General features: G+C 44.2%; 1 protein-coding gene across 4 annotated transcripts; it reads left to right on the top strand.

Annotated features, from left to right (window-relative positions):
* The first annotated feature begins 64 nt into the window (after positions 1-64).
* On the top strand, positions 65-27,135 carry LOC100993826 (zinc finger protein 799). Of its 4 annotated transcripts, none has more exons than XM_055103652.3 (4): positions 65-454; positions 23,729-23,855; positions 24,488-24,548; positions 24,945-27,135. In XM_055103652.3, exons 1-4 carry the CDS (start codon positions 452-454, stop codon positions 26,683-26,685), a joined length of 1,932 nt encoding a protein of 643 aa, XP_054959627.2. In that variant the 5' UTR covers positions 65-451; the 3' UTR covers positions 26,686-27,135. The 4 variants fall into 4 exon arrangements, with proteins under 4 accessions (XP_054959627.2, XP_034800807.3, XP_014199093.5 ...); XM_034944916.3 differs by lacking the exon at positions 65-454 and adding an exon at positions 8,626-16,066; XM_034944917.3 differs by lacking the exon at positions 65-454 and adding an exon at positions 16,080-16,811.
* The last annotated feature ends 801 nt before the right edge of the window (positions 27,136-27,936 follow it).

Raw genomic sequence — 27,936 nt, 5'->3', positions numbered from 1 at the left:
AGGGGAAGAGGTAGTAAGAGCTCATTGAGTACAGGTGGGAAATTATGCCCACATGCAAATGTCCCCTGGGGCGGGATAAGGTCACAGCACTAGGAACCACTAGGCAAGAAGATCGCTCTGTGAGAGTCTGGGTCTGGAACCTGTTTTTCTGCCTCCACTCAGCACCAAGAGATACCTTCTTCTGTCACTGAGTTCCCCAGGGGGCGGGACATGGTACACTACTCAATCAGGGACGTGGGGTGGGGTCGTGAGAACTGTGAATAAGGGAGCTGCCGCGAGGAAGCTGTGAGGTTCCAAGAGCCCAGGGCATCTTCTCCACTCCTTGCGCTTGGTTCCCAGCTCTGTTGCTAAGAGACGCCCTGAAAGTTCTGTGGCAGCCTCTGGCACACTGGGACCCGCACAGGCCGCAGGAGCCGTAGAGAAGACCCCGGGACACCGTTGAAGCCAGGAAATGGTGCGTGTGCACGGCCTAGGGGTCCGGAGACGGGAAGAGGGGTTGGTTGGAACCAGCCGTTACCAGCTGGGGCAGGACCCAGACTTCCCTACGGGCGACTACCCGGTCTGCGGACCCTTCCCCTGGACAGCAGAGTCTGAAGTCCACCATCCTGTCTAATCCACCGCCCTGTCTCCTCAACCTAACTCTTTATAGGGGTCACAGTAAGTCCCTTGGTTTCCAGAGCCTTCCCCAGGGGGTAACTTTCTCTCCTCAATATTCCCACTACTGGTCGTAGATTATGGATGAATTTAAGTTTTCTAAGAAATTCTAATGGCATGTGTACATTACCTGTCTGACCGTGTACGCATGTGTGTGTTTATTCCTTACAAAGACTTATCTTTTATTTATCTCCATATGAGTATATATTGGTTTTTACTGATTAGCATTGGTGCAGAACATTTTTCCCTTGTGGGCTTTCATTTTCTGAAATTGTGCCTTTCTGAGAGCCTTCTGTTGACCTAAATTAAGGCTATTGAGGTAGAAGTCATTTTATGTAGGTTTACTGGCCAAATTTGAGGATTGACCCAGGAAGACACACCAACAAATTTGGATGTGTTCCAACCTCCATTACAAATCAGACGCTTTCCTAAGAACCTTTAGGAGAAGGGAGGGGGACTCTTCATTGGTGAATTGTCCTTTTCATTGGAGGGTACAATTCAGAGGTTATAAACATTGGTTACACATGACAACATACAGGCTAAAAGGTTCTACATGGAAGACAATCAGGAAAACTTCATGATTTAGAAACAAATCAGGATCCTTTTTGATGTCAGTAGGTTATATGTTAATGAGAACATCAGCAGTTTGAAGAACTCACAATATGATTTGAGGGACTCAGGATAAGATTCTTTTTTTTTTTTTTTTTTTTTTTTTGGAGACAGAGTCTTGCTCTATGGCCCATGCTGCAGTGCAATGGTGTGATCTCGGCTCACCATAACCTCCGCTCACCGTCACCTCTGCCTCCCGGGTTCAAGCGATTCTCCTGCCTCAGCCTCCCGAGTAGGCAGGCACGCACCACCATGCCTGGCTAATTTTCTATTTTTAGTAGAGATAGGGTTTCTCCATGTTGGTCAGGCTGGTCTCAAACTCCCGGCCTCAGGTGATCTGCCTGCCTTGGCCTCCCAAAGTGCTAGGATTACAGGCGTGAACCACCACCCCCAGCCCAGGATAAGATTGTTTACTCAGGGACAGGATGTGGGCCGTGGATCAGAAGACCTCCCCCAGGTGGATTAATTTGGAAGCCAGCCAAATGTGACCCTTTAGGTTTTTCTTTTTCCTGGTCGGGGCCTAATAATGCCTAAATGTCAGACTAGTGACCAAGTGTTCCTCTTCAAGAACACTTGTTTTTGCTGACATTTTGTGGGTTTTTTTTTTTTTCTGACCAATTTTTATTTTATTTCTACCAAGACAGCCGCAGCCAAGACAATCCTACAAAGAGAGCTTTGACCTGGATAGAACTTAGGTTCAGATGTGTTGGTCAGGTGCGACATAGAAAAGGCAACTCAACAAAATACAGGAAATAATAGAAACAGTGCATTTACATAGACATCCTAGACAGAAGAGATTAGCATGCCTTGAAGACCAAGAGTTAGCGGTCTTGAGTTACATGGACACTTGACCAGTATGTGCGGAACAAGAGAGGGAGGGGGACTCATGAGCTGAAGCCTTTATTGGGGCCCAGGGGTTACCCAACCAGGCTTCTCTTGGGGAGTTCTAATTGGTGTGTTTAAAAGGAAGTATGCGCAAGTTCCCCAGAGTCCAGCTTTGACTGAGAGGTGGTCACTGCTACACATGTCTGCAGTCCATGTGGGCTGTGGGGGGTGAGTCAGGCAAGTTGTATTTAGCTGTCCCATAGGGACATGGTGACAGAAAGATGGTTACGTAAGGGAGATATCTGGATCAACCACATTGAGGAAGGAGGAGGAGGTAGAGAACAAGAAAGTGTATCTGAGATTACAAACCCATTTTCTGCTTGGAGAGTGTTCAAAGCAAATTCAAAATGGAAGCTGGGCTGGGCACAGTGGCTCACGCCTGTAATCTTAGCACTTTGGGAGGCTGAGGCTGGCAGATCACTTGAGACCAGGAGTTTGATACCAGCCTGACCAACATGGTAAAACCCTGTCTCTACTAAAAATACAAAAATTAGCTGGGTGTGGTAGTGCGCATCTGTAGTCCCAGCTGCTCAGGAGTCTGAGGCAGGAAAATTGCTTGAACCTGGGAGGTGGAGGTTGCAGTGAGCTGAGATCAAGCCACTGCACTCCAGCCTGGACAACAGAGTGAGTGAGAGTCTGCCTCAAAAAAAACAAAAACGAAAAACCAAAATGGAAACTGGGGCAATATCAAGTGAATAAGAATTCACAAAACAGGTAGGTGTATAGTGAGTTGATTATTGTATGTGAAGATGATGAGCAGAAAATTGATTTTTCTCTTGAAGATAACCATTTGTCCCTGTCTTTTGTGTTGAAGTGTCTCCCATTTATATCGTTGCCTGCTAATACCTGCATGCCATAGGTTCTTGTGTCTTAAATTGGTGATCTTGTTTTAGAATTGGCTATTTTCCATTGGTTTCTCTTTTAGTCATTGTGGTTAATACCATACTCTCCTCATTACTATAGACTTCAAAGCCTTGATGTGTGGTCACCTCAAGCTGTTATAACAGATTACCACAGGCTGCATACCATAAACAACAAACATTTCTCAAAGATGTAGAGGCTGGGTTTCCAAGTTCAAGCAGATGAAGTCTCTAGTAAGGGCCTGCTTCTTGGTTTGCAGATAGCAGTCTTCCTTTTATATTCTTACATGGTGGAGATATGTCTGTATCATCTGTCTAGTTGCAGTGTAAGGGCAATGTTGGCCTTATAACATGATTTCTCTCTGCTTCTCTTTTTCAGAAGAGATTGTAGAAAATTGGTGTCATTTCTTCCATAAGTGTTTGCCAGAGTTCACCAGTGAAACCATCCTGGTCTGGTTCCTTTTTCTTGGGACATTTGTTATTTAGTGATTCAAATTTTTAAATAGATTATGCCTGTTCGTATTACATGGGTCTAATTTTGTGAGTTTTGGTAGATTTTGTCTTTCAGGGAATTGGCCCATTCATGTAATTAAACAAATCTGTAGACATGCAATTGCTGTGAATAGTCCCTTATGGTCACTTTAATGTGCATAGGAATAGTAGTGATGGCCCCCTTTTTTTTTCTGAGTTGGCTTGGCTGTGGGTTTAGCAATGTTCTTGGTCTTTTTAAAGAACTAGCTCTTGATTTTATTGGTGTTTTTAATTGATATCTTGCTTGCAATTTCATTAATATATTCTCATTGTAATTTTCCTCTGAGTGATTTATCTTGGAGTTCTTTCTTTAGTTTCTCAAAACGGAACTTTAGTTTCTCAAAATGGAGCATTGATTTTAGATCTTTATTTTTCAGAGTTTGCATTCAATTCTTTGAATTTCCCTCTAAACACTGCCTTTGCTACATTTCAAACATTTCGCTAAGGCTGGGCATTATGGTTCATGCTTGTAATCCCAACACTTTGGGAGGCCAAGGTGGTAGGATCACTTGAGCCCAGGAATTTGAGACCAGCCTGGGGAATATAGATCTCATCTCTATGAAAAGTGTTTTTGGCTAAGATATATATATATATATATATATATATATATATATATACACACACACATACACACAGACATTGATATATACACAGACACATATGTATATATATGTATGTGTATATGTATGTATGTATGTATGTATGTGTATATATATATTTGTTTGTTTGGTTTTTGAGACACAGTCTCACTCTGTTGCCCAGGGTGGAGTGCAGTAGCATGATTTCAGCTCACTGCAACTTCCACCTCCCGGGTTTAAGCAATTTTCCTGCCTCAGCTCCCCGAGTATCTAGGACTACAGGTGTGCACCACCATGCCCAGCTAATTTTTTGTATTTTTAGTAGAGACAGGGTTTTGCCATGTTGGCCAGGCTTGTCTCCAACTCCTGACCTCAAGTAATTCACCCACCTTGGCCTTCTAAAGTGCTGGGATTATGGGCGTGAGCCACTGTGCCTGGCCCTAAGATATAGTTTTCTCATCAACTTCAGAATATTTAAATTTCTCTTGACAGTTCGGTTTGTCTTTCATGTATTTTGGATGTTTGTTGTTCAAATGTCGACTTTCTGGAAGATTTTCAACTGTGTTTCTGTTACTGGTTTCTAGATTAATTCTAATATGGTTAGATTGCATACTTTACAGAATATCTATTTTAAATTTGTTAAGGTAGGTTTTATGGCTCAGAATATAGTCCATCCTGGTGAATATGTTACGTAGTTTGGAGAAGAATGTGTACTCTGGTGTTGAGTGAAGTATTCTATAAATACATATGAATTAAATCCAGTTGATTAATGATGCTGTTGAGTTCAGCTATGTCCTTAGTGATTTTTCTACTGAATTGATCAATTATTGATAGAGGGGAATTGTTCTCCTTCAACTATAATTATGGATTTGTGTATTTGCCTTGCAGTTTTATAAATTTATGCCGTATGCCAGGAGTTGCCAGCCTCCAGGCTGTGGACCAGTACTGGTCTGTAGCTGGTTAGGAACCGGGTGGCACAGCAGGAGATGAGCGGCAGGCAGTAAGCATTATTTCCTGCACATGCTGTCAAACCAGTGACGGTATTAGATTCTCATAGGAGCGCGAACCCTGTTGTGAACTGCACATGCAAGGGATCTAGGTTGTGCGCTCCTTATGAGAATCTAATGCCTGATGATGTGAGGTGGAACAGTTTCATCAGAAACCATTCCCCTATAGCGCAATTCCATGGGAAAATTGTCTTCCACAAAACCAGTCCCTGGCGCCAAAAAGGTTGGGGACTGCTGCCTTATGCATTTTTTTTTTTTTTTGAGGTGTAGTTTCACAATTATTGTCCAGGCAGGAGTGCAATGGTGCGATCTCGGCTCACTGCAACCTCCGCCTCCCGAGTGCAAGTGATTCTCCTGCCTCAGCCTCCCGAGTAGCTGGGATAACAGGCACCAGCCAGCACGCCCAGCTAATTTTTTGTATTTTTAGTAGAGATGGGGTTTCACTATGTTGGCCACACTGGTCTCGAACTCCTGACCTCAGGTGATCCACCCACCTCGGCCTTCCATAGTGCTGGGATGACAGGCGTGAGCCACCACACCCAGCCACCTTATGCATTTTGATGCTCTATTTTCTGGACATACATATCAAGGATTATTATGTCTCTAGGATTGAGCACTTTATCATTATGAAATATCTCTATCTCTTGTAATTCTCCTTGATCTACAACCTGATTTATCTGAATCTAATGTAGCCTGTTCCATATTCCTTTTGAGTAGGGCTAAAATGGCATATATTTCTTTATACCATTGTATTTAATGTATCTGTGTCTTTCTATTTAAAATAGTTTTCTTTATACATTCATGGGTCTTGTTTTTTCCTTCTACTCTATCAATCTTTGTTTTATATTGGTATCTATAGATAATACATTTTTTTTTTTTAAAGTAGTCTTTTTTTTTTTTTTTCTTTTTTATTGATCATTCTTGGGTGTTTCTCGCAGAGGGGGATTTGGCAGGGTCACAGGACAATAGTGGAGGGAAGGTCAGCAGATAAACAAGTGAACAAAGTTCTCTGGTTTTCCTAGGCAGAGGACCCTGCGGCCTTCCGCAGTGTTTGTGTCCCTGGGTACTTGAGATTAAGGAGTGGTGATGACTCTTAACGAACATGCTGCCTTCAAGCATCTGTTTAACAAAGCACATCTTGCACCGCCCTTAATCCATTCAACCCTGAGTGGATACAGCACATGTTTCAGAGAGTACAGGGTTGGGGGTAAGGTCACAGATCAACAGGATCCCAAGGCAGAAGAATTTTTCTTAGTACAGAACAAAATGAAAAGTCTCCCATGTCTACCTCTTTCTACACAGACACAGCAACCATCCGATTTCTCAATCTTTTCCCCACCTTTCCCCCCTTTCTATTCCACAAAACCGCCATTGTCTTCATGGCCCGTTCTCAATGAGCTGTTGAGTACACCTCCCAGATGGGGTGGTGGCCGGGCAGAGGAGCTCCTCACTTCCCAGTAGGGGCGGCCGGGCAGAAGCGCCCCTCACCTCCCGGACGGGGCGGCTGGCCGGCGGGGGGCTGACCCCCCCCACCTCCCTCCCGGACGGGGCGGCTGGCCGGGCGGGGGGCTGACCCCCCACCTCCCTCCCGGACAGGGCGGCTGGCCGGGCAGAGGGGCTCCTCACTTCCCAGTAGGGGCGGCCGGGCAGAGGCGCCCCTCACTTCCCCGACGGGGCGGCTGGCCCGGCGGGGGGCTGACTCCCCCACCTCCCTCCCGGAGGGGGCGGCTGGCCGGGCAGAGGGGCTCCTCACTTCCCGGTAGGGGCGGCCGGGCAGAGGCGCCCCTCACCTCCCGGACAGGGCGGCTGGCCGGGCGGGGGGCTGACCCCCCCACCTCCCTCCTGGGCGGGGCGGCTGGCCGGGCGGGGGGCTGACCCCCCACCTCCCTCCCGGACGGGGCGGCTGGCCGGGCGGGGGGCTGACCCCCCCACCTCCCTCCCGGACGGGGCGGCTGGCCGGGCGGGGGGCTGACCCCCCCACCTCCCTCCCGGACGGGGCGGCTGGCCGGGCGGGGGGCTGACCCCCCACCTCCCTCCCGGACGGGGCGGCTGGCCGGGCAGAGGGGCTCCTCACTTCCCAGAAGGGGTGGCCGGGCAGAGGTGCCCCTCACCTCCCGGATGGGGCGGCTGGCCAGGCGGGGGGCTAACCCCCCCACCTCCCTCCCGGACGGGGCGGCTGGCCGGGCCGGGGGCTGACCCCCCCACCTCCCTCCCAGACAGAGCGGCTGGCCGGGCAGAGGGGCTCCTCACTTCCCAGTAGGGGCGGCCGGGCAGAGGCGCCCCCCCCACCTCCTGGACAGGGCGGCTGGCCGGGCAGGGGGCTGATCCCCCCACCTCCCTCCCGGATGGGGCGGCTGGCCGGGAGGGGGGCTGACCCCCCCACCTCCCTCCCGGACGGGGCGGCTGGCCGGGCAGAGGGGCTCCTCACTTCCCAGTAGGGGTGGCCGGGCAGAGGCACCCCTCGCCTCCCGGACGGGGCGGCTGGCCAGGCGGGGGGCTGACCCCCCCACCTCCCTCCCGGACGAGGCGGCTGGCCGGGCAGAGGGGCTCCTCACTTCCCGGTAGGGGCGGCCGGGCAGAGGTGCCCCTCACCTCCCGGACGGGGCGGCTGGCCGGGCGGGGGGCTGACCCCCCCACCTCCCTCCCAGACGAGGAGGGAGGACGCTCCTCACTTCTCAGACGGGGTGGCTGCCGGGCGGAGGGGCTCCTCACTTCTCAGACGGGGCGGTTGCCAGGCAGAGGGTCTCCTCACTTCTCAGACAGGGCGGCCAGGCAGAGACACTCCTCACATCCCGGACGGGGCGGCAGGGCAGAGGTGCTCCCCACATCTCAGACGATGGGCGGCCGGGCAGAGACGCTCCTCACTTCCCAGATGTGATGGCGGCCGGGAAGAGGCGCTTCTCACTTCCTAGATGGGATGGCGGCCGGGCAGAGACGCTCCTCACTTTCCAGACTGGGCAGCCAGGCAGAGGGGCTCCTCACATCCCAGACGATGGGCAGTCAGGCGGAGACGCTCCTCACTTCCCAGACGGGGTGGCTGCCAGGCAGAGGCTGCAATCTCGGCACTTAGGGAGGCCAAGGCAGGCGGCTGGGAGGTGGTTGTAGCGAGCCGAGATCACGCCACTGCACTCCAGCCTGGGCGCCATTGAGCACTGAGTTAACGAGACTCCGTCTGCAATCCCGGCACCTCGGGAGGCCGAGGCTGGCGGATCACTCGCGGTTAGGAGCTGGAGACCAGCCCAGCCAACACATCGAAACCCCGTCTCCACCAAAAAAATACGAAAACCAGTCAGGCGTGGCGGCGCACGCCTGCAATCGCAGGCACTCGGCAGGCTGAGGCAGGAGAATCGGGCAGGGAGGTTGCAGTGAGCTGAGATGGCAGCAGTACCGTCCAGCTTCGGCTCGGCATCAGAGGGAGACCGTGGAAAGAGGGGAGAGGGGAGAGGGGAGAGGGGAGAGGGGAGAGGGGGGAGGGGGGAGGGGAGAGGGGGGAGGGGGGAGGGGAGAGGGGAGAGGGGAGAGGGGAGAGGGAGCTCTATCTACCACACAGTCCTTCTCTGAATATGAGTCGGTCCCAACTTACTAGATAATACATGTTTAAATGGCAATTGATATAGTTGGATTACTACGTACATATGTAATTGTGTTATGTTTGTCTGTTTTTTCAACTTCTTTTTTTCTGCCTCCTTTCCTTCCAACTGAGCATTTAATATGATTCCATTTTCTTTCTTTCTTCTATTAGTATAGTAAGTCTATTACTATGTGAAATGAAATTTTATGAAAATGGAAGTAGAGTAAGTAGACTTATTATACTATACTACTTGTTTCATTTTCTTTTCTTTTCTTTTCTTTTGAGACAGAATCTTTTTTGTTTTTGAGACAGGGTCTCTCATACATGCTGGAGTGCAGTGGCACAATCATAGCTGACTGTGATCTCAAACTCCTGGGCTCAAGATCCCACTGCCTCAGCCTCCCGAGCAGCTGTGACTACAGTATGTGCCACCATGCCCGAGATATTCTTAAAATTTTTATAGAGACAGGGTTTCACTATGTTGCTGATGCTGGTCTTGAACTTCTGGGCTCAAGTAATCCTCCCACCTTGGCCTCCTAAAAGTCCTGGGATTACACACATGAGCTACCCAACTAGCTATTGTTTCTTAAATTTTATCAGTAAATTCCCTAGAGTTTGAGTATTCCATTCACAATGAATGGACCTTTAGTTTTACAAAGCATCATACTGGCTTCTGGTATAGTGCCTGTATAACAGAGTGTTCCAAATTCCTCCCTCGTATCCCAGATAACATCACTGTCATTCATTGGCCCTATTATAAGCTAAACTACCCAATACATTGTTGATATTATTAGTTTGAACAAACATCTATTACATCAGATAGGAACTAGAAAAGGAAAGAGTTTTCTTGTGCCTTCATTTAATTCTTTTCATATATTTTATGTAGTTCGCATATGTATGTTTGTATGTATTTGTGTATATATGTTTGTGTGTGTGTGACCAGAATTTGTTCTAGTTCTTTTTTTTTTTCTCTCTCTCTCTTTTTTTTTTTTTTAGATAGGGTCTTGCTTTGTTACTCAGGCTGGAGTGCAGTGACAGGAATATAGCTAACTGCAGCCTCCATCTCCTGGGCTGAAGTTAACCTCCTGTCTTAGCCTTCCAAGTAGCCTGTATCACAGATGTGCACCACCATGCCTGGCTAATTTTTTATTTTTTATAGAGATGGAGTTTCACCATGTTGCCCAGGCTGGCCTTGAACTCCTGGGCTCCAGCAATCCTACCATTTGGGTCTTCCAAAGTGCCGGAATTATAGGCATGAGCCACTGAGCCAGCCCAAATTTCTAACTTGTATCCTTTTTCTTCACTCTGATGAACTTCTTTTGACATTACTGGCAAGGCAGGTATACCAGTCACACATTCTCTCATCCTTGTTCCTTTTTTCCTCTCTCAGACTGGGTAATTTCAGTTGTTTTGTCTTCATTTTAGATGATGTTTTTCTTTGGTTAGTCACAACTGTTGAACACCTGTAGTGATGTTTTCATTTTGGTTGTCGTACCTTGCACCTGCATAAATGCTATATGGCTCAATATCTACTTTTTTATTTATTTTATTTTTTATTTTTTGAGAAGCAGTCTCGCTTTGTCGCCCAGGCTGGAGTGCAGTGACGCGATCTCCGCTCACTGCAAGCTCCGCCTCCGGGGTTCACGCCATTCTCCTGCCTCAGCCTCCCCAGTAGCTGGGACTACAGGCGCCCGCCACCATGTCCAGCTAATTTTTTGTATTTTTAGTAGAGACGGGGTTTCATCATGTTAGCCAGGATGGTCTCGATCTCCTGACCTCGTGATTCGCCCACTTTGGCCTCCCAAAGTACTGGGATTACAGGCATGAGCCACCGCGCCGGGCCTCTACTTTTTAATTAATATTATTTTATCCCTACATCTGTTTTCTGGTTTTCTTTTAGTTCTTTATTCATCATTGCTTTTACCTTGTTGAACATATTTGAGACGGTTATTTTAAAGTTTTTTGTTTTTTTTTTTTTGAGACGGAGTCTCACTCTGTCGCCCAGGCTGGAGTCCAGTGGCGCTATCTCGGCTCACTGCAAGCTCCGCCTCCCGGGTTCACGCCATTCTCCTGCCTCAGCCTCCCAAGTAGCTGGGACTACAGGCGCCTGCCACCATGCCCGGCTAATTTTTTTTTTTTTTTTTTGTATTTTTAGTAGAGATGGGGTTTCACCGTGTTAGCCAGAATGGTCTCGATTTCCTGACCTCGTGGTCCGCCTGCCTCGGCCTCCCAAAGTTCTGGGATTACAGGCGTGAGCCACTGCGCTGGGCCTTTTTTTTTTTTTTCTTTTTTTTTTTTTTTGAGACAGAGTCCAACTCTGTCACCAGACATTAGTGCAGTGGCGTAATCTTGGCTCACTGCAACCTCCGCTTCCCGGGTTCAAGCGATTCTGCCTCAGCCTCCCGAGTAGCTGGGTATACAGGCGCATGCCACTACACCCAGCTAATTTTTGTATTTTTAGTAGAGATGGGGTTTCACCGTGTTGGCCAGGATGATCTCAATCGCTTGACCTTGTGATCTGCCCCCCTCGGCCTCCCAAAGTGCTGGGATTACAGGTATGAGCCATCGCGCCCGGCTCTAAAGTTTTAATTCAGTAAGTCCAGTGTCAGGTTTCTCAGAGATGACCTATGTCAATTAAACTTTTTCCATCAATGAGCCACATTTTCATGTTTCTCTGTATTCTTCATAATTTTGTTTGTATCAAAACAAAATTATGCTTACTCTTTGCTATTTATGTTTGTTGAAGGCTGTAATTTGTTTAGTAACATTTTCAAACTGTGTTTGCAGAGACTGTAGTCCCTATTCATTGTAGACACTGATGTCTATTCCTCTGTGTTCATTCAGTGTTCTGACAGATTTCTGGAATGTTAGAAGCTAAAAGTAAAGAAGAAGATGAAACAAACAAAAACCTTACCTCTTTCAGTCTTTGTGGATGGCTCTGTACTGGGACATTCCTTGAAAACACAGTCAGGCTGTTTAAAATCCTACTTTAGCATTTATTTTCTGTTTAATTAAACCTAGGGATCAGCCAGAGCTGAAAATGAGGGTTTTATCATGTGTTTTGTGAAAATGTGTTCTTTCCTGTGCATGCAGGGGGCTTTCTCAATTCCCCAGTATACCTGAGTGCTTTTGAATACCCTAGTTTACTAGAGGAAATTTTCTCTCCAACTTTTTCCCCCCAGGATTTAGATGGTGTATTAGTCAGGGTTCTCTGGAGGGACAGAACTAATAGGATATATATATAAAGGGGAGTTTATTAAATATTAACTTAGACAATCACAAGGTCCCACAATAGGCTGTCTGCAAACTGAGGAGCAAGGAGAGCCAGTCCAAGCCCCAAAACTGAAGAACTTGGAGTCTGATGTTCGAGGGCAGGAAGCATCCAGCATGGGAGAAAGATGTAGGCTGGGAGGCTAGGCCAGTCTCTTCTTTTCATGTTTTTCTGCCTGCTTTATATTTGCTGGCAGCTGATTAGATTGTGCCCACCAGATTAATGGTGGATCTGCCTTCCCCAGCCCAGGGACTCAAATGTTAATCTCTTTTGGCAGCACCCTCAGGATCAATACTTTGTATCCTTCAATCCAATCAAGTTGACACTCAGTATTAACCATCAGAGATGGTATGTCATAATCATAATCCGTTTTACCAGGTGGTTGCAGGCTTTTGATGTATTTTACAACATTTTTAGGCAATTCCTGCCAAATTTGACAGGGACTGAGTTATTGTAGATGATATAGAACAGAGAGCCTTGTTTCAGACCTTTGGAAAGTCCCCATACCAATTGGAAAATACAAAGGTGATAATTGAGTGAGTAGGATTTTATACTGGGATCTCGGGCTGCTGTCTTTAAGACTGGCACTGAGGGCCGGGCATGGTGGCTCACGCCTGTAATCCCAGCAGGCAGGAGAACTGCTTGAACCTGGGAGGTGGAGGAGGCTACAGTAAGCCAAGATTGCAACATTGCGCTCCAGCGTGGGCAACAAGAGCGAAACTCTGTCACAAAGAAAATAAAAATAAAAATAAAAGAGAGAGAGACCAATACAATAATAGCTGGAGATTTTAACACCCCGTTTTCAGCACAGGACAGATCTTCCAGACAGTAAATCAACAAAGATTATCTCAATATATACTGAAAAATCAGACAAAAGAAAGATTAAATGGGATTTAATCTACACTATAGATCAAATGGATCTAATAGATATTTACAGAACATTTTATCCAACAGCAACAGAATACACATATTTTTCCCGAGCACATGCATCATTCTCAAGGATAGACCATATGTTAGTTCAAAAAGCATGTCTTAAAACTCTCCAAAAAAATTGAAATAATTTAAATTGTGTCATAGAATACATGGAATAAACTAGAAATCAATGACAAGAGGAATTCTGGAAACCATACAAACATATGGAAATTAAATAATCTGCTTCTGAATGACCAATGGGTCAGTGGAGAAATTAAGAAGGAAATTGTAAAGTTGCTTGAAACAAATGATAATGAAAATGCAACATACCAAAACCTATGGAATACAGCAAAAGCAGTACTAAGAGGGAAGTTTATAGATATAAGCACCTACATCAAAAAAGAAGAAGACCTGCAGGCTGGGTGCGGTGGCTCCCACCTATAATCCCAGCACTTTGGGAGGCCGAGGTGAGTGGATCACCTGAGCTTAGGAGTTCAAGACCAGCCTGGCCAACATGGTGGAACCCTGTCTACTAAAAATACAAAAAATTAACCAGACATGGTGGTGGGTGCCTGTAATCCCAGCTACTTGGGAGGCTGAGGCAGGAGAATTGCTTGAACCCAGGAGGCAGAGGTGGCAGTGAGCTGAGATTGCGCCATTGCACTCCAGCCTAGGCTGCAAGAGTGAAGTAAAACTCACATCAAAAAAAAAAAAAAAAGAAGAAGAAGAAGAAAACCTTCAAATAAACAACCTAAGAATGCATTTTAAAGAATTAGAAAAGCAAGAGCAAACCAAACCCAAAATTAGTAGAAAAGAAATAATAAAAATCAGAGTAGAAATAAATGAATTTGAAATGAAGAAATAATAGAAAAGAAAAATGAAACAAAAAGTTGGTTTTTTGAAAAGACAAACAAAATTGACAAACCTTGAGGTAGACTAAGAAAAAAACAGAAAGGCCCAAATAAAATTAGAGATGAAAAAGGAGACATTACAGTTGATACTGCAGAAATTCAAAGGATCATTAATGCAACTAAGAACAACTATATGCCAATAAATTGGAAAACCTAGAAGAAATTGATAAATTCCTAGGCAGATAGAACATAGCAACATTGAACCATGAAGAAATAAAAAACCTGAACAGACCAATAACAAATAATGAGATCAAAGCCATAATAAAAAGTCTCCTAGCAAAGAAAACCCCAGAACCCAGTGGCTTCACTGCTGAATTCTACCAACATTTAAAAAAGAACTAATACCAATCCTACTCAAACTATTACAAAACACAGAGGAGAAGGCAATACTTCCAAACTTATTTTACAAAGCCAATATTACTTTGACACCAAAACCAGACAAAGACATGTCAGAAAAAGAAAACTATAGGCCAGTGTCACTGATGAATATTGATGCAAAAATCCTCAACTCAATACTAGCAAACTGAATTTAACAACACACCAAAAAGATCATTCATCATGACCAAGTGGGCATGCAAGGATGGTTCAATATATGCAAATCAATCAATGTGATGTATCATTTCAACAGAATAAAGGGCAAACACCATATAATCATTTCAATATGTACTGAAAAAGCTTTTGATAATATTTAACATCCCTTCATGATAAAAACCCTAAAAAAAACTGGGTATAGAAGCAGCTACCTTAACATAATAAAAGCCATATATGGCAGACCCACAGCTAGCATGATAATGAATGAGGAAAAACTGAAAGCCTTTCCTGTAAGATCTGGAACACAATAAGAATGCCCACTTTCACCACTGTTGTTCAGCACAGTACTCAAAGTCCCAGCTAGAGCAATAAGTCCAAAAAAAAAAAAAAAAAAAAAAAAAAAAAAGAAATAAAGGGCATCTATATTGGGAAGGAAAGGAAGAAGTCAAATTATCCTTGTTTGCATATAATATGATCTTATACCTGGAAATACCTAAAGACTCCACCAAAAAAGTATTAGAACTGAGAAATAAATTCAGTAAAGTTGCAGGATACAATATTAACATACAAAAATCAGTAACATTTTTATATGCCAACAGTGAACAATCTGAAGCTACTTGAGAGGCTGAGGTGGGAGGATTGCTTGAGCTTGGGAGGTAGAGGTTGCAGTGAGCCATGATGGCCCCACTGCACTCCAGCCTAGGCAACAGAGCAAGACCCCATCTCAAACAACCAAAAACGTGTAGAAGGATGGTTACCAGAGGCTGCGAAAAGTAGTAGGGAGGAGTAGTTATGGGGGAAGTGGGGATGGTTAATAGGTATAAAAAATAGTTACAAAGAATGAATAAGACCTAGTATTTGCTAGCACAACAGAGTGACTATAGTAAAAAATAATTTAATTGTACATTGAAATATTTTGAAAAATTTCATTGAAAAAGAGTATAATTGGAGCCGGGCACGATGGCTCACACCTCTAATCCCAGAACTTTGGGAGGCCAAGGTGGGCGGATCACGAGGTCAGGAGTTCGAGACCAGCCTGGCCAACATGGTGAAACCCAGCCTCTACTAAAACATACAAAAATTAGCCGGGTGTGGTGGCGCGCACCTGTAATCCCAGCTACTCGGGAGGCTGAGGCAGGAGAATTGTTTGAACCCACCTAGGAGGCGGAGGTCGCAGTGAGCCTCGCACCATTGCACTCTAGCCTGAGCCACAGAGCAAGACTCTCTCTCTCTCTCTCTCTCTCTCTCTCTCTCTCGGAAAAAAAAAAAAAAGTATAATTGGTTTGTCAGTCCGTGTCCAGGACGAAGAAGCAGGAGGTCCTATTGAGTACAGGCAGGAAATTCCGCTTAAGTGCAAATATCCCACGGGAGGATTCAGATCAAAGTGCAGGGAGGAAGCCCGCCCTGCCAAGGGCTGTGTCAGGAACTTGCTCATCCGGCTCCACTCAGCTGTGCTAGATCGCTTCTTCTGTCAATCAGTCCACGAGGGGCGGCACCTGACGCCGTATCCAGTAAGGGCCGTGGGGCGGGTTCGTGGGAACTGTCAATCAGGCGCACTGCCCAGAGGAGTGTGTGGTTGAAAAAGCCCGCGGCGTCTTCTCCACCCACATGCGCTGGGCGCTCGTTGCTCGGCTCTGTAGCTAAGAGACGACCTGGAAGTTCTGTGGCAGCCTGTGTCACGCGGGAACCCGCATTGGCAGCGGGAGCCGTCCGGAGGACCTGGGACACCGCGGAAGTCGGGAAATGGTGCGTGTGCTGGGCCGGCGTTCCTAGGCGGGGGAGGGGCTGGGTGGAACATGCCGTAATCGGCTGTGGCTGGAACCGGGCCTCCCCACGGGCGACTCCGGGATCTACGGACCCGGGTCCCCCTGGCGTAGGTCGGCCCTCGGCCGCAGGGTGGGGCTGGGCCTGCAGCCGGGACCCCGGGCGTCCTGTCCCGTTCCTGCGCGGCGACTGCGGCCCCGGCGCCCTCTCTGGGCAGCTCCGCGCCCGCAGCCTCGCGTCTCCCGAGATTGTGCGGCTGTAACCAACACAGGTTCGCGGCCCGACTCACTGCACCGAGACGCTGAGGGCTGCAGCAGAAACAGTTTAATAGCCAGAGAGGGGAGGACACCCCAGATCCGCCTCCCTGAGGGATTTGGGGTCTGGACGGGGGCGGCTGGGTGTAGGGTCGTTGGTTGGTGGGGAAGTGAGGGGTGAATCCTGGGACAGGTGAAGAAACCGCATTCTGCTGAGAGGGCTCCCTCGTGGGGTCTTCAACCTGGTTGGCGCCAGCCTTTGCTGGGATTCAGGATCTGAGACAGAACTCCGGCGACTCTTGAGCGGTTCTCAGAGATCTTATCCCCAGGCACAGTGGGGAAGCCGGCGGTCAGCGTCTGCTGTGACCTGACTCTCAGGGAGGCGGCCCCTTGAGGCAGCGGGGCTGAGGGCACCTGGTTAATATCTAACTGCAATCTCGCCTCCAGCCTGGCTCGCAGTTCCTGTGAACCCGGTGAGGACGCTGCACGGTGACGACGAGTCACCAGGTGGAATCCAGACTCGTGTGTGGGAGGAGCTGTGGTTTCCGTGGTCCTCAGTCCTTTCTTCCTTTCCAAGGGCGACCGTTTCCCCTCTGAGTCTTCCAAAGATGTGGGCAGCAGGGTCTCAAATCCACCACTGTGTTCTCTCATCCTGACTCCTCCTAGGGCTGGCAGCAAATCTCTTGGTTTCCAGAGACTTCCCCAGGCTAACCTTCTGTCCTTAATTCACAGCAACGGTATGAACTGTTTGGCCCCCAGGCGATATTTCACTAGTTTGTCATCTTGTTTTCAGCTAGCAATGTATGGCTTTTTCTTGAAAGAATTGTTTTGGGTTCCTGAACACGGTGGGTCATTCCTGTAATTCCAGCACCTTGGGAGGCTAAGGCAGAGGTATTGCTTGATCCCAGTAGTTCCAGACCAGCCTGGGCAACATGGCAAGACCTTGTCTCTAGTATAAATGATAATAATAAAATTAGCTGGGCTTGGTAGCTGGCACCTGTAGTCGCAGCTACTCCTGAGGCTGAGGTGGGATGATGGCTGGAGCCCAGGAGTTTGAAGTTGCAGTGAGCTATGATCGTGCCTCTGCATCCCAGCCTAGGCAACAGAGGCAGACCCTGTCTCAAAAAAAAAAAAAAAAAAAAAAAAAAGGATGTCCACAGCTGCCAAGTCTCTTGGAGGGTCTAGTGAATATAATCCCCTGGGTCACTCCTCCCAGGGGACAGCCTGAGATGGGGGGTGGGGCCCCCTGGGGAGCAACTGGATCCACTGGGATGGGAGGAATCTTCTGGTATATAATTCCTGTAAAAAGCTAACTCCTGGGACACTCACCTTTTCTTCCCAACCCTAGTTTCCATTCCTTGGAGACACATGACTAAAACAGCCAATTTCATGGTCATATTCCACAGGAAAAAAAACAGAAATGATTTTTGCCTTCTGGACTCTCTCAGACTTAAAAGGTAGAAAGTTATATCTAAGGACTGGAGAACCTGCCCGTTGAGGTAGTGCAAGATCCTGAAAAGCACACAAGGCAGTGTCTCCTAGGAGGGTGGTGAGTGTCTCCTGGGAGGGTGATGACCAGAAGAGGGTTAAGGGATGTCCCAGGTGATAGGATGACCTGCACTGATTGTTGCATTAGACTTTCCTGTGTTCCAGTCAGCACTGCTGATTCCTGAGTTTGTTAGCTTGAAAAGATATGTTTACTCTTTTCAGCCTAAATTTTTGATTAACCTTAAAATACATCCTATGATTAGAGATTGTTATTGTATACTTTGAAGACAAAGTATACCCAAAGTTGGAAATAGTTGGACTTCAGAAAATAAATTGTGTAAGTAATTCTAGAAAGAGTTGGATTTCAGAATATAAATGGTATATGTAATCTTCTATTCCATTTTTTAAAAACCTTTATTTATTTATTTTGCCCCAGAGCTTGTGTAGTATGTTTCTCAGGTGTGTTTGTTTTTTGGATGATTTCAGATGGAATTTCAGGACTTAGTAGTATAACTACTACCAAGGAAAAAATCCTCTTCCATTATGGCTGCAAAAAAGGAATACATTTTTACAAGAAAGTGTAGTAGGTACATTGAATTAAAATGATTTAACGAAAATTCAGTTCTCCTTTTTAAAAGGGTGGAGATTTTGGGACAATGGAGAAATCTGTTCTGTTCCTGTTATATGGGTTTGACAGATGAATGCTAAATTCTGTGGAACAGGACTTTCCAACAGCTAAAGAAGTAAAATATAATTATTTTTTACTATATCACTTACTATCATGGAAATAGTAATTAAATGACATTCATTGTCTGGAAGGGATAGGTATTTGGGCTTTTCCTGTTGAGGTATAAAATATCAGTGCCTTACACTTTCCTTCCCACCGATAGACATAAACACTGAATTTGAGTGATTTTCCTGGATTCATCAAACATGAGTATTTTGTTTTGAAATATCCATGTAAAGCATAGAAGGGTAAGAGAGTAGCTTTGACTATGGCAGAGAGGCCTGAGGCCAATGCCCCCACCTCCAGCTAAGACCAATTTTTTTTTTTTTTTTTTGAGACAGCGTCTCACTCTGTTGTCCAGGCTGGAGTGCAGTGGCACGATCTCAGCTCACTGCTACCTCCGCCTCCTGCGTTCAAGCGATTCTCCTGCCTCAGCCTCCTGAGTAGCTGGGACTACAGGCGCGTGCCGCCATGCCTGGCTAATTTTTTTTTTCTTTTGTATTTTTAGTGGAGACGGGGTTTCACCATATTGGCCAGGCTGGTCTCGAACTCCTGACCTCAGGCAATCCACAAGCTTTGGCCTCCTAAAGTGCTGGGATTATAGGCATGAGCCATCATGCCCAGCCCCATATGGCTTTTGATTAGGGCTAGAATGGAGTATATTTTTTCATACCTTTATATTTAATGTACCTGTGTCTTTCTACTTAAAATAGTTTTCTTGAGAGAATAAAAAAATAGTTTTCTTGCACACATTGGTGGATCTTGTTTTTTTTTTTTATTCTACTCTATCAGTCCTTGTCTTCTTTTATTGGTATATTCATATAATACACATTTAAAGTGGTTATTGATATACCTGGATTCATATGTACATATATAATTGTTTTACATTTGTTATACTTGTCAGTTTTTTTCAACTTCCTTTTTCTGCCTCCTTTTATTTTAACTGAGGAGTCTATATGATTGTATTTTCTTCTAATAGTATGGTAAGTGTACTTGTTTCTTTGTTTCTTTCTTTGTTTCTTTTTTTTTTTGAGACAGGTTCTTGCTCTATCACCTAGGCTAGAGTGCAGTGGAGCAGTCATAGTTAACTATAACCTCCAACTCCTGGGCTCAGGAGATCCTCCCTACTTGCTTTCCTGAGTAGCTGGGACTACAGGTGCAGGCCACCACACCTGGCTAATTTTTTTTTTTTTTTTTACACGTTTGGTAGAGACAGAGTCTCATTGTGTTGCCGAGTGTGGACTCAAAGTCTTGATCTTAAGCAGTCCTCCTGTCTTGCATCTCAAAGTGTTGGCATTACAGGGCTGAGCCACTGTGACAGGCTGTTGTTTCTTAACATTTTATTATTGAATTCCCTAGCATTTGGAGTAAACCATTCACAACAAATGGACCTTCAGTTTTAAGTAACACTGTACTGGCTTTTGGGGTAATGCTCATATAACCCAGTGTTCAGCATTCCTCCCTCCCGCCCAATTTAACATCACCGTCATCCATTTGCCCTATTATAAACTATAACCACCCAATACATTGTTGATATTATTTTTTGAACAAACCTTTATGATATCCAATAGGAATAAGAAAAGGAAATAATTTTTGTGCCTTCGTTGAATTATTTTCTAATGCTCTTCATATATATGCATATGTGTATATTTGTGTGTGTGTGTGTGTGTGTGTGTATGATCTGAATTTCTAACCTGTAACATTTTTCTTCTCTCTGATGAACTTCTTTTAACATTATTGGCAAGACAAGTACACCGGTAACACATTCTCTCAATTTCATTCCTTTTTTTTTCCCCATTAGATTAATTTCAATTGGTTTATCATCATTTTAACTGATTTTTTTTTTTTTTTGGCTGCTCACATCTGTTGAACACTTGTGATGATGTCTTCATTTTAGTTGTACCCTGCAGCTGCATAAATTCTGTATGGCTAAATTTCTACCCCTTTTTTTTTGAGACAGAGGTTCGCTCTTGTTGCCCAGGCTGAAGTGCAGTGGCACGATCTCGGCTCACTGCAACCTCCACGTCCTGGGTTCAAGCGATTCTTCTGCCTCAGCCTCCCAAGTAGCTGGGATTACAGGTGTGCACCACCATGCCCAGCTAATTTTGTATTTTTAGTAGAGATAGGGTTTCACCACATTGGCCAGGCTGGTCTCAAAACTCCTGACCTCAGGTGATCCACACACCTTGGCCTCCCAAAGTGCTGGGATTACAGGCATGAGCCACCACGCCCAGTTAATTTCTACTTTTTAATAGATATTATTTTATCTCTACATCTGTATTCTGGTTTTCTTTTAGTTGTTTGTTCATCATTGCCTTTACTTCATTGAACATATTTAAGATAGTTGTTTTAACGTTTTTATTCAGTGAGTGCAGTGTCTGAGGTTTCTCAGAGATGGCTTATCTCAGTTATATTTTTTCCAATTGATGAACCATATTTTCATGTTTTTCTGTATTCTTCATAATTTTGTGTTGAAAAGTAGACATCTCAGTGTTATAATGGGGTAATTCTGAAAATTGGATTCTTCTTCTTTCCTCACTGTTTTCTATTTATGTGTGTTGAAGACTGTAATTGTTCATTTGTTTAATAACATTTTCAAAGTATGTTTGCACAGACTGTATTCCTTATTTGTTGTAGAAACTGACATCTCTGTTCTTTAGTGTGTGTTCATCCAGTGTTCTGGCAGAGATTTCCTGAATGCTAGAAGCTAGTAAAAAAGATAAAGCATACAAAAGCCTGACCTCTTCCAGTCTTTGTGGATGGCTCTGTGCCTGGGGCATCCCTTGAACACTTAGCCAGGCTGTTTAATACTCTACTTATGCTTTATGTTCTGCTTAACTAAACCTACAGATCAGCCAGAAGTGAAAATGAGGGTTTCTTCTCTGGTGTCTTTTGTGAAAATGTGTTCTTTAGTGTGCATGCATGGGGCTTTCTCAATTCCCCAGGATACCTGGGTGCTTTTGAGTACCCTGATATCTGGAGGACATTTTCTCTTCAGCTCTTTTTCTCCATGACTTAGTTGGTCTACTGTATGTCTTAATCGTAGTCTGTTCTTGCAGTTGGCTACAGGCTTTTTGTGTATTTTGCAACATTTTCATGCAGTTCCTGCCAAATTTGACCCTGATTGTGTTGTATTGTAGATAAAGTAGAAGAGAGGGCCTTGGCTGGGCGCGGTGGCTTGCACCTGTAATCCTAGCACTTGGGAGGCTAAGGCAGGTGGATCATTTGAGGTCAGGAGTTTCAGACCAGCCTGGCCAACAGGGTGAAACCCCGTCTCTAGTAAAAATACAAAAGATGGCCGGATGTGGTGGAGCATGCCTGTACTGCCAGCTATTCAGGAGGCTGAGGCAGGGTGGAATAACTTGAACCCGGGAGTCAGAGGTTGTAGTGAGCCAAGGTTGTGTGGCTGTACTCCAGTCTGGGTGACAGAGCAGACTCCATCTCAAAAAAAAAAAAAGACAGCTTTGTTTCAGACCTCGGGATAGTCCTTATACAGATTGGAAAATGCAAGGCAATAATTTGCAAATAAGATCTGATCTGCTGTCTCTAGAATTAGTGTCCAGGGTTCTATACCGGGAACTCAGGCTGCTGTGTTCAAGACTGGCATTGATGGGGGAGGGATTGGGCCAAGGACAAATAAAAGCTCCACAAGACTTTTCTACCAGTTTTCATTTTTCTTTATATATATATTTATCTCTCTGTTAATAGTACAGGGTGCCAAATAAAATCCTTTATTTGTTTTTGGGATGCTGCACTTTCTTGGTGAGAAGCCTTTCAGCATTTTTTAGATACTGTGAGTTCTATTAGATTTGGTAATGTAATTTTTGTTGACTACTAAAAGATTTGTTTTAGTTTCTTAGTAAGTATTATAAATATTCATGAGAGATGACATTGAGTTCTTTCTAAGAATATGTGCAGTCTTTCCCCTTCTTTCTTTCCCCTTTGGCATTACTCAAAATGATTAAAATTTTTCCTTTGAGGTGGTGTAATATCTTTTCTCAGTCTGTTGTCATACTTCAGTACATTTGATCTAAAGGAAACTAGTTGCCAGCTTCCAAATATTCTCTGTAAGTATAATCACATAGGATGGGCTAAATCCCCCAAATAACAAGTTGCAACAAAACGTGAAATGTTATCTACCCAGAAAGTTCATTATAGACCCAATGCCCAGAGTGTTTCTTTGTAGCTGTCTTAGCCTGTTTCTTGTTATTCATAACAGAATTACTGAACCTCGGTAATTTATAAGAAACAGTATTTAATTTTTACATTTCTGGAGGCTGGGAAGTCCAAGGTTAAGGCTGGGAATCTGATGAGAAACCTTCTTGCTGGTGGGGACTCTGCAGAGTCCCTAGGTGGCATAGAGTATCACATGGTGAGGGAGCTGAGTGTCTAGCTCAGATCTCTTACTCTTCTCAGAAGGACATGAGATAGCTCATTTATTCATTCACCCGTTACGGATTAATCTATTCATGAGGTCCAAACCCTTAGGACTACATCACCTCTTAAACCCCACTTTTTTTTTTTTACTGCCACTTTGGAGATTAACATTCAGTGTGCATTTTGGAGGGGACAACCATTCAAACCTAGCAGCGGCTGATCAGGTGCACTCCCTGTGCTAAGTATGTAACAAAATTCCAAACTCTCAGAAGGAAGATGGGAGTTAACGAAATACTGTATTTTTTTTGCGTAAACAATTTAGGCACACTCCACCCCTATTATTAGTTACGCTCCTGGGGCCCTCCCCTAAATACGCTGTCTAGATGCCATGAAAAGCCCAACTTTGTGAAAAAGCATTTGTAAGGACACGCAGTCTCAGCACTGCTAATGGTAACTCCCTTTTGCACAATTAGTAGTAGGACTTTATCGTGCCAAGGACTGCAGACCCACTGTGGAAATCGACATTAGGGGTGATCCAGGCTATGTGATTCACTCACTTAGTTCGCCAACAAGTGGCATGTTTCTATCCCACTGTTAATTTACCAAACATGTTTAACTGTAGCTTCAGAATTACTGTGTAGGAGAAAGTGAGTGTAGACAGAGAATAAGAGTGGGTTTACCATGTCATTGAATAAAATGGTTGGAAACCACAGCATCATGTGAAATTTATGAAGTGAGTATAGATTCTCAGTACTGTGATTTTCACCCTTCCTCCTCTGTACATGTGGGATGGATCAGGCCTCAGTGGCTTTAGAGGATGTGGCTGTGAACTTCACCCGAGAAGAGTGGGCTTTGCTGGGTCCTTGTCAGAAGAATCTCTACAAAGATGTGATGCAGGAAACCATCAGGAACCTGGATTGTGTAGGTAAGGATGACATCGCATTTCCACTTATTTAATTGGAGACATTTGTTTCTTGGTCATTCATGCTGTTCAAAGATTTGGAATATGGAAAGGGGATATGGTTGGCCCTGGAAAAAAAAAACAGGGTTTAGGGGTGCCAGCTCCTGTAGCAGTTGTACATCTTCATATAACTTTTTGTCCACATCTTAGCCTACTATTGATGGGCAGCATTATCAGTCACATAAGCAGTGATTAATACATATATTTTATGTCGTATTATTACATCGTATATTCTCACAGTAAAGTAAGCTAGAAACAGAAAGTGTTAAAAAGATAATCATAAGGAAGAGAAACTATATTTACTGTTCATTAAGTGGAAGTGCATCCTCAGAAAGGTTTTCATCCTCATTGTCTTCACATTGAGTAGGCTGAGTAAGAGGAGGGGCTGGTCTTAGTGTCTTGGGTAGCAGAGACTGAAGAACATTCATATATATATGTATATACAAATGGACTTGTGCAGTTCAAACCTCTGTTTTTCAAGAGTCAGGTGTACTTCAGTGAATGCATTTTTCACGATTGCAGTGTACATCACAATCTTACTGTTTGTCTATAATTTTGTAAAAATTTGTAATGATTTTTCTGTGTATACCTTTTAGGAATGAAATGGAAAGACCAGAACATTGAAGATCAATACAGATATCCCAGGAAAAATCTAAGGTAATTTATACTCACAAGAGAAAGATATGTCCCTGGAGCCATTCTGAGAATGACATGAAAATTTAAAAAGAAGCAAAGAAAATGAACAAGCCTAGCTTAAATTTATTTATTCTTAGAAAATTTTCTCCAAAACATATACTTAAATGTTCCATAGCTGTTTAGTGTTTGTAAAATAGTTCCCATGGCAACGATATTATGAATCCACATATGAATGTGATTGTCTTGAGAACACCTGGGTCGAGTTACCTTGCACAGCATTCCATCCATTCACGTTCAAGCAGGACACGAAGCCTGCACTTTGAATGATAGTGTTAAAAATGTACATCCAATACTTATTAACACCTATACGATTATTTATAGACCGACTTTTAGTGATATATTTCCCATTTTTTACAGATGTCGTATGTTAGAGAGATTTGTTGAAAGTAAAGGTGGAAGTCAATGTGGAGAAACATCTAGCCAGATTCAAGATAGTATTGTGACCAAGAACACTCTTCCTGGAGTAGGTCCATGTGAAAGCAGTATGAGAGGAGAAATCGTCATGGGTCATTCATCCCTTAATTGTTACATCAGAGTTGGTGCTGGGCACAAACCACATGAGTATCATGAATGTGGAGAGAAGCCAGATACGCATAAACAACGTGGGAAAGCCTTCAGTTACCACAACTCACTTCAAACACATGAGAGGCTTCACACTGGAAAGAAACCATATAATTGTAAAGAATGTGGGAAGTCCTTCAGTTCTTTGGGAAACCTTCAAAGACACATGGCAGTGCAGCGTGGAGATGGACCTTATAAATGTAAGTTGTGTGGGAAAGCGTGTTTTTGGCCCAGTTTATTACATATGCATGAAAGAACGCACACTGGAGAGAAACCATATGAATGTAAGCAGTGTTCTAAAGCCTTTTCTTTTTACAGTTCCTATCTAAGACATGAAAGAACACATACTGGGGAGAAACCGTATGAATGTAAACAGTGTTCTAAAGCCTTCCCTGATTACAGTTCTTGTCTAAGACATGAAAGAACTCACACTGGAAAGAAACCCTATACATGTAAACAATGTGGGAAAGCCTTCAGTGCTTCCACTTCCCTTCGAAGACACGAAACAACTCACACTGATGAGAAACCCTATGCATGTCAGCAATGTGGGAAAGCGTTTCATCATCTGGGAAGCTTTCAAAGACACATGGTAATGCACACGAGAGATGGACCTCATAAATGTAAGATATGTGGAAAAGGCTTTGATTGTCCTAGTTCACTGCAAAGTCATGAAAGAACTCACACTGGAGAGAAACTCTATGAATGCAAGCAGTGTGGGAAAGCGTTATCTCATAGCTCAAGCTTTCGAAGACACATGACAATGCACACTGGAGATGGACCTCACAAATGCAAGATATGTGGGAAAGCCTTTGTTTATCCCAGTGTATTTCAAAGGCATGAAAAGACTCACACTGCAGAGAAACCCTATAAATGTAAACAATGTGGCAAAGCCTACCGTATTTCCAGTTCTCTTCGAAGGCATGAAACAACTCATACTGGAGAGAAACCCTATAAATGCAAATGTGGGAAAGCCTTTATTGATTTCTATTCCTTTCAAAATCACAAAACAACTCATGCTGGAGAGAAGCCATATGAGTGTAAGGAATGTGGGAAAGCATTCAGTTGTTTCCAATACCTTTCTCAACATAGAAGGACTCACACAGGAGAGAAACCTTATGAGTGTAAAACATGTAGGAAAGCCTTCAGTCATTTTGGTAACTTAAAAGTACATGAAAGAATTCACTCTGGAGAGAAGCCGTATGAATGTAAGGAATGTGGGAAAGCATTCTCTTGGCTCACTTGCTTTCTACGACATGAAAGAATTCACATGAGAGAGAAATCCTATGAATGTCAACAATGTGGTAAAGCCTTCACTCATTCCCGTTTTCTTCAAGGACATGAAAAAACTCATACTGGAGAGAACCCATATGAATGTAAGGAATGTGGGAAAGCATTTGCTTCTCTCAGTTCCTTGCATAGACATAAAAAGACTCACTGGAAAAAAACTCACACTGGAGAGAACCCGTATGGATGTAAGGAATGTGGGAAAGCATTTGCTTCTCTCAGTTCCTTGCATAGACATAAAAAGACTCACTAGCATTCTCTCTAAATGTATGGAATGTGGGAAAGCATTTATTAATTTTATTTCATTTCAGATACTTGTACGAAACACATTGGAGATAGACCCTGTGAATGTAAGCACTTGGTAAAACCTTAAGTAATTTCAGTTTCTTTCCAGTACAGTCATCCCTTGATACCTGCTGGGTATTGGTTCCAGCACTCCGTGAGCCATGTCAAGTCCCTTTTATAAAATGACATATTTGTATGTAACTTACCCACATCCTCTTGTATAGTCTCAATTATGTCTAGATTACTTAAAATACCTCATGCATTATAAAAGCTATGCAAATAGTTGTTCTATTGTATTGTTTAGGGACTCATGATAAGGAAAAGAGTCTATGTATTTTCAGTATAGATGCAGTAATTGTGAGCCTATCAACATAGTATAGTCAGCCAGAACATTAAAGTTTCTTTGTTTCAACTCTCACCTGTTTCTTTTGTTTAATGTGTTAACACTTACCAAACCCTGGGTCTTCTCTCTTGATAACCCAAGTATCGTGATTATAACAATGATGATGATTCTGTGGCGCCCAATGTTTTGATGTGTTGAGATGACTAGATGTATGGCATTGTGGGTAAGTAGTGAGACAGCAGGTTAACTTGAATCTTGACAGGCCATCAGGACTATCATCTATGTTGGAAGAACCAACTTGTGATTATAGATGTGGACTCATTTGAGGAGGCTATGTAATACTAATGTTAGGATCTGTTTGGCTTGAGGGCTGAAGATCTGTAACCATTGAATGTTCCATCTTCTTTGCAGATGCTTAGTTATAGGAAGCTAGTTCTTCTTTGCTTCATTAAAAAAAAAATCTTGCAGTGTTTATAGGCATGTTGTTACTTCTCGGGTGGAGTGAAAGCTTTGTTCCATTGTAGGATCTTTGAGGATCGTACCTCTTTTTCACCTTTGCCTACTGAAAAACTGTGGCAAACTTTTCAAGTGTCCAAATCAATGGCTCTGTGTCTTCTAAGTTTTCTAGCTCATCATCATGTGTAGTGGATTTCAGCAGACTTTGAAGTTCCTAGCTGGTAAGGGTTTCTCTGCTTTTCGGTGTGTTCCTTAACGTCATCCTCAGTCATTTCAGACAGCGTTCTCCATCAACTTTTTTTGCAACATTTCACATATTCTTAATAACTGCATTAATAGTGGGGAAGTCCTTGAAATCATTGACTCCCTTACCCCATGATGGCTTGTAACATGCATTGGCTGTCCTGGGCTTTAGGGCAT

The sequence above is a fragment of the Pan paniscus genome, chromosome 20 (assembly GCF_029289425.2).
Source record: "Pan paniscus chromosome 20, NHGRI_mPanPan1-v2.0_pri, whole genome shotgun sequence".
NCBI classification, from domain to species: domain Eukaryota; kingdom Metazoa; phylum Chordata; class Mammalia; order Primates; family Hominidae; genus Pan; species Pan paniscus.
Note: the sequence above shows the minus strand (reverse complement) of the source record. Positions and strands in the feature narration are given on the sequence as shown.

Coding starts and splice junctions, on each gene's coding strand:
- LOC100993826 (XM_014343607.5), top strand. CDS start 23,720: ATGGATCAGGCCTCAGTGGCTTTAGAGGATGTGGCTGTGAACTTCACC. Junction 23,856..24,487: donor CAGGAACCTGGATTGTGTAG/GTAAGGATGACA, acceptor TATACCTTTTAG/GAATGAAATGGAAAGACCAG. Junction 24,549..24,944: donor TATCCCAGGAAAAATCTAAG/GTAATTTATACT, acceptor CATTTTTTACAG/ATGTCGTATGTTAGAGAGAT.